The sequence below is a fragment of the Semicossyphus pulcher genome, unplaced genomic scaffold (genome assembly GCF_022749685.1).
Source record: "Semicossyphus pulcher isolate SPU_LCO1_2020_fin unplaced genomic scaffold, fSemPul1.0.p SCAF_24, whole genome shotgun sequence".
In the NCBI taxonomy this organism is placed as follows: Eukaryota; Metazoa; Chordata; class Actinopteri; order Labriformes; family Labridae; genus Semicossyphus; species Semicossyphus pulcher.
In genome coordinates, this window is record NW_027211698.1 from 3,029,757 (window position 1) to 3,043,496 (window position 13,740).

The 13,740-nt window shown below is 43.9% G+C and overlaps 1 protein-coding gene across 1 annotated transcript in view; it reads left to right on the plus strand.

The window, feature by feature from the left end:
* The window catches only part of LOC138603388 (interleukin-1 receptor accessory protein-like 1), a 288,278-nt gene that overhangs the window by 151,356 nt on the left and 123,182 nt on the right, over positions 1 to 13,740 (plus strand). Inside the window, exon 5 of the mRNA XM_069675137.1 lies at positions 12,136 to 12,210. Within this exon, the coding sequence (XP_069531238.1) occupies positions 12,136 to 12,210 (75 nt within the window). The remainder of the gene's footprint in view (positions 1 to 12,135; positions 12,211 to 13,740) is intronic.

Genomic DNA, 13,740 nt, shown 5'->3' on the forward strand with positions numbered 1-13,740 from the left:
GTACTTAAATTTAAAGCTAAGACAAACGGCGAGCAGTGCTTGCTGAGAACGCAGTATATGCAAGAAAGTGCATGAATCAATAGCACATTTTTCCTCAACTCTGCCTCAAAGAAATGGCCTGTGTCTGTATTACATTCAGAAGCATATTCACGGAGAAGAATCTGCTCTCTCTGTGTGCTTAACTCCATTATTTCTCTCTTCCCTTGTAAGAATTTGTCCTAAAAACTGTCTCGCTGACTGCTCCGTGCAGCGTTTTCATGAATTTTCTGTGACATATTTCCATTCTGGCTCCTTTTTTCAAACACTCACTGTTGTTTTCAAGCTGCAAGAATACAATTCCCCTGCAGAGGAGAAAGCTTTACACAATGTTAATGTACTTTGGAGGCGGTGAAAGAGTATAAACATGCATGTTAACACAGTTTAGTGCCTCTGAGCCTGGGACGAGCATCTACTTACTGTGTTTTTATGACAGAGACGAGCTCCTATGGTGTTTAAAAGGTAACACTGTAGAGATTGCACTTGTTTCTTTACAGTGTCACCAACTTACTTCAGCTTCCATCAGAAGGAACCCATTTCATTTAAAGATTTCATCTAAAGACCATTCATCATCCCTTCATGTTTAGTTCAGCATCAGCACCATCATTCCTGAAGGCCAGCTGACATTTCAGCCTCAGTCAAAAGTCACATGTTAGCACTGATATGTGATGCTTTAAAGGACAGAACTCCACCAGGTGTCATGTAATCACATGTAATTTATAACCCCCGCAGGACCCCGTGTCATCCAAGCTCCTCGTTTTCAAACGAGACATTTTACAGAGGCATGTATGGAGGAAGCGCATGCATCTGTTGCTATGCAACAATTAGAAGTCATGTACAGCCTCATGCTAAAAATAAGAGCTTTCACCACCGTGCGATTGGGTTAGAACAAAGTTTTGATCATCTGTGCTGATGGAAGAAGTTGAATTTCTCGATGTGTAAAAACATTTATTTTTTACATGCAGAAACTGAAACATTTCATGCCAGTGAGAAGTCAGGATATGCAAACACCCAGAGGAAATGAAGTGTGCGCAGCATCAAGGCTGTGTTAATCATCTAGAGACCCATTTGTATTTATTTCACAGAAGTTCAAACCACAGATTTTAACATTGCCTTGACAAATATTTGCCCTGTACAACAGCAGGAAGATCAGACCCTACCTTTGAGAGCATGCAAAACAACTGCTGCAACAGGCTCTTGTTATATCACGCATTGATTACTTCAACTCCCTCCTGGCAGGCCGTCCTGCATGCACATTCAAACCTCAGCAGATAATCCACAACACAGAACAGCACACGTCACTCCACTGCTCATATCCCTCCACTGGCTCCCAGTCGCTGCTCGCATCAAATCCAAAACCCTGCGTACAAAACAGCAACAAAAACGTCTCCTGCCTACCTGAACGCCCTCATCCAGGTCTACACTCCGTCCCGCCAATGAAAGGCGCCTGGTACTCCCATCACAACAGGGCCTTCACTCTCTAACTAGACTCTTCTTCTCTGTAGTCCCAGGTGGTGGAACGAGCTACCAAAATCCATTCGGTGCGCAGAGTCCCTGTCAGCTTTAAGAAGAAGCTAAAGACCCAGCTCTTTATGACCTCTGACCTTAATGATAGTAATGATGATGACATTGAGGATGTAGTTTATGCTGGCGAGGATTTTCATGATGATGATGACTATACTGATCTTGTTGATGTTGCTGATGATGATGAAAAGAAAGAACAAACAAAAAAAAAAACGCCCGATACAGTGCCCGAGCCTGGCTGTGGCTCAGCGGTGGAGTCGGACCTCTCCCAATTGGAAGGTTGGCGGTTCGATCCCTGACTGCTACAGTCTACATGTCTTGCGCAACTCACTGAACCTCACATTGCTCCCGACGGCAGAGACATAGGTGTTAGTTCCTGATTGGACATTGGCACTTTGGCCTTTGGGATCTCTTACAACAAAGTCAACTGAACACCATTAATTGAGGTTTAATGGACTCACCCTACAATGAAGTGTTTGCTTGAGTTACATGATAGAATAGCAATTAGGAAGGAAGCTGCTGCACACGTTTCCTGCTTGCTCATTGACGCCCAAGCAATGACCCAAACTGACCGCAAATACACTCGTACATTCCCTGCTGTTTAGGACGCAGCAATGTCTTTACATTACATTCCCCATCAGCTGTACTTCCTGTATCTTCTCCGCTCATCCTCCCTCTCAACCCTTTTCATAAAGCCTCCCTGCAGCTCCCCTTCTCTTCCGCCACCGTCTCTTTTCTCTCTGACTCATCCTCAACTCCTCCCCTCTGGGATATTTTAGGCCAGGCGACTTGAAACATATCACCCTCCCTCCTCGCCCACCTCCCACGGTCCTCACCGTCGACTGAATAACACATTTCCAAAGCGGGCGTCCCCCCCAACCCCCCGCTGAGGAAACAGGTGAATAATGAGTACAGGCCTCTCTAATTAACAAGCAACTCTTTCTCAGCCGCGCATGATTAGTCGCACATGATCGCCGCACGGACAGTTTTTGTTCAGCCGTGCAAATGTTTACAGTGGCTCAAGGTTTAAAAAGTGTGCGGCGGATTTAACAAGACGTCTCATTACAGCAGAAATCTCAGCGCACAATATAGGAGCGTTTTGAGTAATTACGTGGAGGGTCTTTGTTTTCCACTGGAGAGCAAAGTCACTCAAGCTATTCCCAATACCTGCAGTTATATGATTTATGTGATTTCCCCTGAATGCATCGTCCCATCCTCGGAGCCCTCTCCTATTCAATTGCTTTGATGGATCTTCTAAAGCAACACCTTTTTCAATAAGGAAATACACCCTTATTGTGTTCTGTTCAGGGTTTCTTTATTGGTATTTTTCAACAAGTCTCCTCAGAGTGTTGCACTGTCATTTCTTTAGGGCTCGGTTTTTTTTTCCAATAGTATATTTCTCCACGCTTTCAGGGAGTCTCCCACAGCATCTAGCTCATTTTTAACAAGCAGCATCCTCTCTCAGATGAAAGATTTATCTCTCGCACCTCGAAAAATATCCATCATAACAAGTGGCTGCGACTCAACAAAGCTCACAAAGGGTTCAGTCACATCTCGACTGCATATCGGAATGGGCGAGGGAGAATTTGATCTGCTTGGTGCCAGAAGTGCTGCTTGCTCTGAAACGGCTGTGTGTGTGGAGTTCTCGTCACTGGGGGCGGCAAGCGGCGGTCCTGTAGGTGAAATGGAGGTCATAGGTGTTTGACTGGACATAAATATAGAAGGAAAATGTGAGGAGAGACATCTTAGCACTTGAGAAGATAAGAATAGTTGTCAGCTTTCCCACAACTGGATGTTTGAGTGCAAGAAATCAAGGCCTTGTGCGGCCAGTTTTGTTGCAACATGTGGACAGTCGTCTGGAAGCATCCTGGCTTATTTCCATGCACGTGGTTGGGGTAAGAGACATTTGTGGGCCGTGTTTGACACCCTCAAATCCAGCCGTGCATTATTTGAAAGCCGCAGCTTAGTCATAATGTTGCTCATCGTGTTCCTGGCCGCAGCAAACGGACCCATCCAGCAACCCGAAACCTGCCATGTCACGAAGCGCTCGTCATCTCAGGATGGCTACAGAGACATGACAGTGGATTCGGCTGAATCTAATATCCTACACAGTCTACAGATCTAACGCCAGCAGAGCTTTGGCAGGAGGTGGAGCGGAGGGTTTGAGGATGAGGGGGAATGGCAGGTGAAAAGCAAAACATGTTGTGCTCCAAAGCTGCAAACAAGTGAGCAATATGCAGCTACAAATGTCACTTAGAGTGTTTGTAAGCCATTTAAATATTTAAATGTTGCTATGTGGTTACTGTACAGGCCTGAACTGTAACTTTCAGCCCAACCACCACCCAAAGCAGACTCTCCCAGTCTTCATACTACATCCCCAGAATTCAACGCCATATCCCGATAATAAGCTAGAAAACAGCATCCAGAAATGACACTAAAGCGGTGCCAAGATTATCATATATTGAAGGTACAGAATGGCATTGGGCCACAGTCCAAGCCGCCATATTCGATGAGTTGGAAATAACTGGTGCTTTTAAAGCGTGCTTCCGTTTGCTCTTTTAGTAGTTGAACCATTGACTTCCTCAGAGATGATCAGAGAGCGCTCTCATCCTGTCTCTGCTCCATTTCACCCGCTGCCCTCAGGCAGGTGTGTCAGGGCAACAGCCAGAAGGCCCCGCTGCTAAAATAACAATTATGTAGCTAAAACTTTACGGCACAGGAAAAGGGCTGCCTCACTCTCCTCTGTGTATGTGAGCGGTCTGCACATTTTCTGCAGTCATTGCTGTTTGTGAAATCTGTTTGCTGAAGGAACATTTTACCCGTTCTTTTGTTTGGTAATGAAAGCGCTTTTCGCTCAACTGGGGTCACATTAAGAATTTACAGTGGCTCTTTTCCAGTCGATTGACCTGCATATTAAGCCATGAAGAAGAAATATGCAAAATACTTGGAACAAAATAATCGTATGTTGCAATACCTACTCGTATTAAACTCTTTCAAAACTTTAACAGTCCCTGACAAACCTCTGCTCCCTCCGACTGCTCTGGAGCTCCTGCAGCTTCAGTCCAGTTTAGGCCGCTGCTTGGCTTGAGCTGATCATTATTAATTCTGTTTTCAAGTTTAATTCATATATCATTTCTTTGATTGGTGTCTTCCCAGCTGCACATCTTTAATCTTGTTCTGACAAGAAGAAACAAAAACAGAATACTTCCTTGTGATATGCCATCAATACTTCTGTTTTTAATATGAAGTCTTCCTCTGTTTTCCAACATATTTAACATTTTACCTGCTAAACTTCAGCATGTTAGCGTTCACATTCACACTGACTCGTGTTGGGAATCGCAAGGTTACTCACGATACGCGATACATGGCCCACAGCAACGATAATATCGCGATTCTGCAATAATTGATATCTTGCAGGACAATCATATAATGATACATCATGATATCTGATTAACTGAAGAATACAAATTGCCCCTATAAAAGGTCAAGTGCAGGATTCATGTATTTAGTCACTGCAATCTGGTGTCAGTTTCACAGAAAGCAGTGTTGTGACGTTCGCGAACTATCTTCTTGTGAACGGCTCTTTGGTGCAAACGATGGGAACCGAGTCATAGGTGAGAGTCGCTCTTTTCATTGTTGTGCCCAAATTTCACTGCCCGCCCTCGATCCACTCCCCTTTAAGCCGAATTACCACAGCAGCTTTTTTCACCTGTGACCCCGCTGTAGTCGGTCACGTGCAGCAGAATCATGTCACCACAACATAGTGCAGACGGTGAGCAACATTATAACCCTCCGCCAAGTTAGTTGTTTTTTTGTTGACACCTCTGTAGTCATACAGGGTTGTCTCATAAATGGTCTGCAAATCAATGACGTTGATTAATTGTTCCTGCATTATTCTGCTGGAATTTTAAATATGCGTGTTGACACAGGAGAATATAGTGCAGGCATTCCTAGCACTAACAACGTTGTAAATCAAATTTACAGAACTATTGAACACAACAAATTAGTACTTTGGATTTTAAATTGGATGGCGCATCTCTGAACTTATTTTCTCTGCTGTCCGACGTTATCACGCTGTCTTCTTCTTCTTTTATGCTGCTGTCAACTTCTTCTTCGGCCAATTAAGTTCCAGTCCCTCACTCATGTCATAAGCGCCATCATGAGGAGTCATGAATTAGTGAGTCAAAATTGCAGGGAAATCTGTTTCAAGCGCCATATATCTCTAAATTAAAATATCGATATTTGCCGCAAGCCTGTTGATAATTGTATTGCACATCTCAGGAGGATGATATACTGCTGTATCCATATTTTGTCCCACTCCTAACGCTGCGTTTGCTGAAAAGACCATTCACTGACTTCCTGAGCAGCGCACGTGTGTCGCAGAACCTCTTACTTTTTATGTTGGAGCTCATGTTTAATAGGTAAAGCCATCCGATCAGCTGCTTCCGCCCCTGCAGAAGCCACACAGCCGGAAACACTGTCTGTGCTGACAGCTGGTGTTTGAGCTGCAGCAGTTAAAGAAGGTCGTCACGCACAGGTCTTTACGCAGCGTGACCAAGGCGGCGTTTTCTGTTCTAACGTCAGAGATATTTATTTTATGTTCAAATGAAACTTAAACAGCTTATAAAAGTTGAACATTTGAGTCAAATTGAACCCGAATCACAACATGCCAGGACCGTGTATGACTCACAAGGTTTCTCAAACTACTTTCCTACCTTTAACGATCGCATGCACACAAACACTCACAAACACACACTCTTACACTACTCCTCTTAATCTATGTCTGCTGAAGTGCTCTTTAATGAGGTGTGAACAGAGGACCACAACCCGCTCCCTCCCTCCATCCTCCGCTCCCTCCCTTTTCATCTTCCCTCTCTCGCACCCCAGAGAGAAGCCGACGGACAGAGCGACAAAGACGCGCAGCGAGAGACGCGCACATGTGGTGGAGGGAGGGAAGGCGATGGTGGAGTTAATGGGAGAGAACGAGGTCTCTTTTTTTTCCTCTTTCATTACTCCATCCCCCCATCCATCATCATGTGATCACAGCGAGAGCAGATCACAGGGCCTGTGAGGGACACTTTAAAGATTTGCTCCCCAGCTGATACCTACGTCAGGCTCTTCTGCGCGTGTGTGTGTGGAGAAATGTGTGTGTGTAGGGAAGCAGGTCAGGATGAATGTGTTTCTAGCCCCTCAGCGAGAAGCCTGCCCACTCCCACTCATAATAACCCACCGCAGAATTATGGTTTTGTAGTTGAAGACCAGCCAGCTCAACTAATGCATCTCAAATTTGTACGTCTGTGTGTGAACGTGTGTGTTTGCGTGCCTCCCGGCGCCGTGGGATCCCGCTAACGAACAGCGTTTCAGCAGCGTGCCCTTGATTTTGGATGAAGGGCAGAATTTCGACGAGAGTTAAACAGCCTTCGCCGACTTTGTTACCTTAAGCTGTAAAATGAGATTATGGAAAAAATGTGCCAGAACTTTGATTACCTTCCAGGTTTGGGATTTCACCTTCAGCTGGCTCAGCCGAATCAAAACCGGGATCCAAATTAAAATGAGAGACGGCCTCTGTGTTCCCGATGCCTGTCCGAGCATGAAATATGAGAAATACATCCATCTTCTCAGTTTGAATTGCAAACAGTGCATGCCATGCCCTTCTAATTGAGACTCAGTAGATAAATCCTGTTTGCTTGGAAGGACACAGGCAAAGGACGTAAGAGATCAAGGCCTCAGTTTCAAGGAGCGAAAGTGGTAGAAACAGGAGATAATTCAGTCTCAGTGCGAGTTCCCTATGGCTGTCATGCTTTGAGAGATTTTATATCAAAAAATAATTCTCCTCTGCAAAGTTTCTCCCTCAGATTTTTGCTTGGGATGCACAACATTATCGGCACGTTATCGGTATCTGCAGATAATGGCTTGAAAATGACAGATCGGCTTATATGTAATTTTTCTGCCGATATTCTCCGCCAATAAACGCTTTAATTCTGGCTAAATGCTCGATGATTCCCTAAAAAAGTGTGACGTAATGCTACAACATTAACTCCGGCTTAACAACATCAAACACGCCGAAAATACACTCGCGGTCAAAGCCGACGCTAACAGAGAGTAACATAAACATCAGTGCAAAACTAACTTACACACTCATGGACGCACACACAATAAAAAGGGTCCATCTGCGATCACTGATGTCTCTGCAGTAGATGCAGTAAACAAGTCCGGGCATGTCTCCCTCACTGCCGTGTTTCAGGAGGGATGCTGCATTCAGGTGAGCTCAGAAACGTGACCGTCAAGTGTGAAGAAGGGTGCAAGATGTCTGCGGTATGGCAGTTTTTGCAGACTACAATAAGTGTTGGCAGGATATCAGTTCCACTACAGGGGAGACTTTATGTTCTCTGCAATTAGGTGGAAAGAAACGTGTTTAATATATCGGTATCGAAATCGGCAGAAAGGGTTGGAAAAACAGCATAAAATCCAATATCGTGCATCCCTAATTTTTGGCTAATGTGGAGGCTAAATGCTCCACCTTTTTGTGTTTCTTCACTGTTAGCTTTATGGCCTTTCTTCCTGCCCTTCCTCCTGTGAAGCCAGGAGGCTACGTCTAAACTCTGGAGCAAATCTTTAATCTCTTTCATGCCTCATTTTTGTCCATCCAATGAGAGACCCGTTGGTTTGGTAAACACGGGTGTGTAGTTGAGTTGTAAAAATAGCACATGACTAAGGAGCAGCTCTGAAGCTTTCAGGTTATTTTCAACCTGTGCTGCATGCCTCTTTTTCCTGTTTTAACATCCTGGCAGTCGATTGTGTAACTTCAAACAGGATGATGCCTCTCTACCTCCAGGTGCAACTGGAGGCAGCTGCTGGGAGCTTCTCTATAATGTGAATAAAATCTGTTGAAAATACAAAGATTTAACACATAAATACATACAGTATACAGTTCTGTATTTGCACACATTTGATTCATTATCACAATTATGTTTTAGTTATTTCAGTATCAAAGCGTTAAAGGCCAATCCTTTATCTGTTTGCGCTTGTTTTATCTTTAATAGATGATGTACAACTTTGGAATTTTAACAGTATCAGCACCGAGCTGTGGCTCCACGTTTGATGTCTGTATCCCCGGCAGAGCTCTCTTTTCATGATGCTATAAATACACGCAGCCACATCCCCGCACGTGCACCGTTCTCTCTCTCCAAATTCAGCATTGTCTCGTGTAAGAAAAACCATCAGGGTGGAAAAAAAGGCCTTAATGAAACAAAATAATCTGAGCATATTTCATCAAGAAAAAGGTAATTAAGGTAATGAGATTTCTTTGCTCCGCGTAGGAACACGGCAGGCACGGGAAACCTAATGGTTCTTTTTCTGAATTTATAATTAATGAGCTCACATTTACTCCCTGCTTTTAACCCATGATCCTTCATTTTTCGTCAATTGATTTTAACTCAGGAGGATGGAAGTGTTCTTCAAATTGCATGAGTGAGTGGACTTCAACGAAGGAAGGACTATCTAAATGTATTTGCTAAATATCTGCACTCAATATGTGGTCCTTGTGATTTTTGTTTGACCTTTTTGATGCAAATTGTCCATTTGAGATTAAGTCTCACCATGTTCCACAGAATGCATATGTTTCTTTATCAAGCCAATTAAGTCATCAGCTCTGTCTCTATTCAGGGGCTGCATCCTACAAAAGGACGCATCCTACAAAAGGACACATCCTTCGTGAGCCGCGTCCTTCGTAGCCCGTGTAGACGCTAAAGCCGAACTGAAATGAGACGCTCTGGTCTACGGAGGATTTCCTGTTTGTGTCACCAGCTGTCACCAAACGTGGCTCCTGTCATAGTTGTGATGGCCTTCAGGCTTTTGCAGGGCCTGCTTTGTGTTTCTTTGTTTCTGACTGCAGGCCCCTGGGAGGCGTAGCTTCGGTGCACCTGGGAGCACCTAGCCAGTCTCACTAGGTGCATTTTCAGCCCTGGCCTTCCCCACGCGTGGCTCTCTATCATTGAAGCTCTTCATCCTTCGGGCTCCGTGTTATTGTTTGTTTGGCTTCGGCCATCTTTGTAGTTTTGTTTCACACCAAACAACAGGTGGCTAGCACGTTAGCAGGCTAACTAGCTAATGTCACGTAACTATTATTTCAAAGGCCTCTTTTGTTATCTTTAATATTTGTATTGCTAGCTATTCGATTGAGTTGAAACTAAAAACTTTAACATTTAAAAGTGTATTCCTCGGCCGTTTAGTAGTCCGTCATCTTGTTTGAGTTAGCATGCAATTAATCTCGGGATACCTTGGGCCGCGAAGGATGCACCCTTAGAAGTAGCCTTCAAAATGGGACAGCCTTGGACGCGCCGCTGTGACGCAATCGGCCTTCAAATATGTCCTTCGAATTGGGACACAGCTCTTGTTGCATTGTCATTGCAAGCAGAGCCTTGAAGATTAGGCCTTTAGAAGTTTAGTTTTATGCGCCAACACCCTCTGGTGAATTGTCCATGTTATGTGAGGAAACAAGCATGACATGCTTTGATGCTGAGTCACAGAGAGAAGCAGCGATGGTCAGCGGTTGGGATAGGAAAGCATGCACGCAGGGATTGCACATGTAAAGATTAAGATGTCAATTACGAGCCTTTACAGGCCACATGGAGCTTTCAGTGTTAATGACCAATAAGTGAGTGCATACAGGAGGAGAAGAGTTACTCACAAAACAGTCTGTTGTGTTGATCTCCTGCTGTTGAGATGATAACTAGCCAGAAGGCTTTTGTTAACAGGCAACTGTAGCTAACACACTCTGCTGTGGCGAGTTACATCACCAGAGGAGTGGAGTATGTAGGAGCTGGAGAACTCTCCTCCATTCTGTCTCTTCCCAGGTCCAGCTCAGCGATCAGCGATCCAGTCAAACCACAAGTCATTTGTACTGAAACAAGCCCCGTCCCTCCGAGCATTTCCAAGCGTGCGGAGATGGGAAACCTCTCTGATGCCACTTTGAAGACTAGAACCAATTAGGGAATCATTATAATGAGGAGCCTCTAAGTGCATGTCTTTTGTTACCCAGCAGCTGTCTAATTGGAGTTGGTGTATTTTCAAAAGGGAGTTGGGACGTTTCAATATAAGTGTGATCAAGTTTAAAATCAGCAGCTTGTACGTTCTGGCTGTAAAAGATTTTGTTTCACATATTTTCTTTAATTATTGTCATTTAAAGGGGCAGTTCTCCCAAAGTCAAAGCTGGCGTTCTCTGCAATCGATGGAAGCTATGATATTTGAAACTGGCGCCTTAGCTCTGGATTAAGTTGTACAAACAGCTCGTGGTTTCGTCCATTCCACATTGCCGAGAATATACCGGTGGATCGTCTAAAAAATCTTCAGGTCTGCAGTCTACATTTCAAACCTGACGAAATTGAACGAGACATGACATCAGAGGCGGGCGTCCTACATTGAGGAAGTGTAGTTTAGCACAGTGGTTCTGAGCTGGTCTGGCCTCAGGACCCGACACCACCTTCTTAGTGACAAATCGCAACACAAATTTCAGAGTTTTTCAACCACTTAGATTTATTTAAAGAACAATGGTGCAGTTTGGACCTGAGACCGAACGAATCCTCACAGTATGTCAACTTCACAAAACACAACAGTATAATAGTCAAGCAAAATGGTGGCAGTGCATGAGAAGATATTGCCTCTACAGAAATATGCTAAAAACGGCAACATAAATGTAACTACTGTAGGACTCATCAAGACTCATCATGAATGTAACTGCAGGATTATCCAATCATAGGATACATGGAGTGTGACTAAACTACTCTACTACTGCACGCACATCAAAGGATGTCCTTCAAAAGAGCAGCACACATCCGCGACCCACTGCAAACAGCTCCGCGACCCACTTTTGGGTCCCGACCCTCCAGTTGAGAACCACTGCTTTAGCAAGCTCCCTGAGGAGAGGTTTTCCAGGGCCCGTTGGAGAAGCAGCTAGCGTCCTCCAAAGGCACAGAAACAAATTGCATTTTTTCCTACCATCATGGCATTAGCTCCCCATGATAGCATGATAGGACTGAGGTTGAAAATCGGCAAACTGGCCCTTTAAATAGTAGTAAATGTAGTATTTCCAGAACCTACGTTTTCCATTCATATTAGCCGCACACAGCTGAAAATGCTGCACCTCCTGCAGCAGCTCTTACCCTTCCCATGTCCACTGCAGCTGTGAATGATTCCTACCTTGGGGTATACTGTAGATTCAGAGATGGTTGACTAGTCACACAGCTGCTGTATATACAGCACAGTTTGTATTGCAGCCATATCATCGCTTACACACTCGCTTTAGAAGGAGTGTGTAAGCGATAGCTGCTGCTTTGAAAGCATGTGCATTGATGTTTTAAAGCTCTGAATGAATAATTCTCACTCATAGTAATTTATCCGGTTTTTTTTCTCTCTGTCCACTTTTTAAATATTATATTCTGTGTATTTGTTCCCTTTTTAACGCAGCCTTTTATTGTGCTCTTTAATGAATAAATCATACTCCCACTGTCCACCGGGGGAAGAGGATTTGGAATTTAATGTGTGCTCTTTCTTTTCTCTCTGTTTGTCTTCCCACAGCTCCCCTGACAGACAAGCCGCCAAAAATCCTCTTCCCCTCAGAGAGCCAAATGAGCGTCATCGAGATGGCAATAGGTAAGGAGACATGTTTTATTCCCGACTTCAGTGGCTCACTTTCTGTCCAGCCATGAAACGTGTTGTGCCATATGTTTGCTTTTCACTTCAGCACTGGGTCAAAATCCTAAAGTTGGTCTCTTTCTTCTTAACTTGTCTTCAATTTGAGTGGCAATGCAGATTCCTTTCCTGGTGTGCATCTACAGTATGTTGGAAATATTGAGGTCACATGGTGTCGGAAAATCATCGTGGTTTGCTTGATATAAGAGACGTTCCTAACTTTTATATTTTTGTTCGGCTCCTCCCTCTTTTCTGATCTAATCCCATTTTCATTTGTTGTTTTACTATTTCTCTTTAATGCACACTCAGCATGTCCTCCAGTTTTATCTGTTGTTTTGATAAGTTCAGGATAGTTTGATCTTATTCTATTAGTACAACTATGCCTGCACTGAAATGCGCCCCAAATTCTGTAGATGGGAAGTCGTTTCCCGAGTTCAGTTATTTTTCACCTTCAATCCAACCTTTAATTTAGTTAAGATAAGGACAGGATTTTTAAGTTGGCAAGTACCAAATCTCTATCCTACATCTGTTTGTAGCACGCCGAGTTGTATAGACCAATCCCGTATCAGCAGGCTGCGGCGTATTCAGGAAAAACAGTCTGAGAGCAAAGCAGGCAGAACGCAATCCGTCGTAATGACATCCCTGCTCCCATCAGCGTCTGACAACGCTTCTTATTAATCTCTATAAACAGACATCTGCATGCTAACAGCTAACAATCTGTTCTAGGTCAAACATTTCAATTTGAGATAAATTCCCTGACGCTGTGTCACACAAGCCGTTCAGTGTTTACTTTTCCCGACTTCCTCGAATGCATCAGAAATGATCGATCAGATCAACAAAAGTCTTACTTCAAAGTAGTTTTCTTCTCCTCTTGAGGACAGACCTGACAAAGCTTCATTTGTACTTTTTAATAATCTGTATCATGCAACTTAAGTGCCGTGAATTAAAATCAATCACAAGAAAATCTATTTTTCGGCTTCATCCCGCTGAAGTAAGCCAGAGTGCAGCCTCTGCGTAATTTACTGTTTACAGTGAAACTGAGACTCAGCACGAACAGATGAACCAGCCCTCCTCCAGGGGATTTAATGAACAAAGAAATTACGTTGCTTCTTTTGTTGCAATGTGTACCCCCGGTCACTTCCCAAGCTGCTAACTAGACTGTAAACAATGCAGCGCACGGAAAAGGAAGTCTTGGCTGGCATTCGTTTATCGCTAACTGCTGGCTAAACCGGACCATTCACCGTTGTCCCTAGAGGCTATATCGTCATCAGGTCCAAGATTGGCAAGACCCTTACCTAGTCCCTAACTTCCCGATTATTCCGACATCACATGAATGCAAGGATAGCCATGTCATACGTCCCTTTCTGTTGCTTAGTTTTTCAGAATGATTTTCAGCACTTAATTCAAGCCACAAGTTTTTTTTTTTTTTTCAATAACTGATTCTGATCACATCACATCGTCCATCTTGCTCATGCTGGTATCTCTTCATGC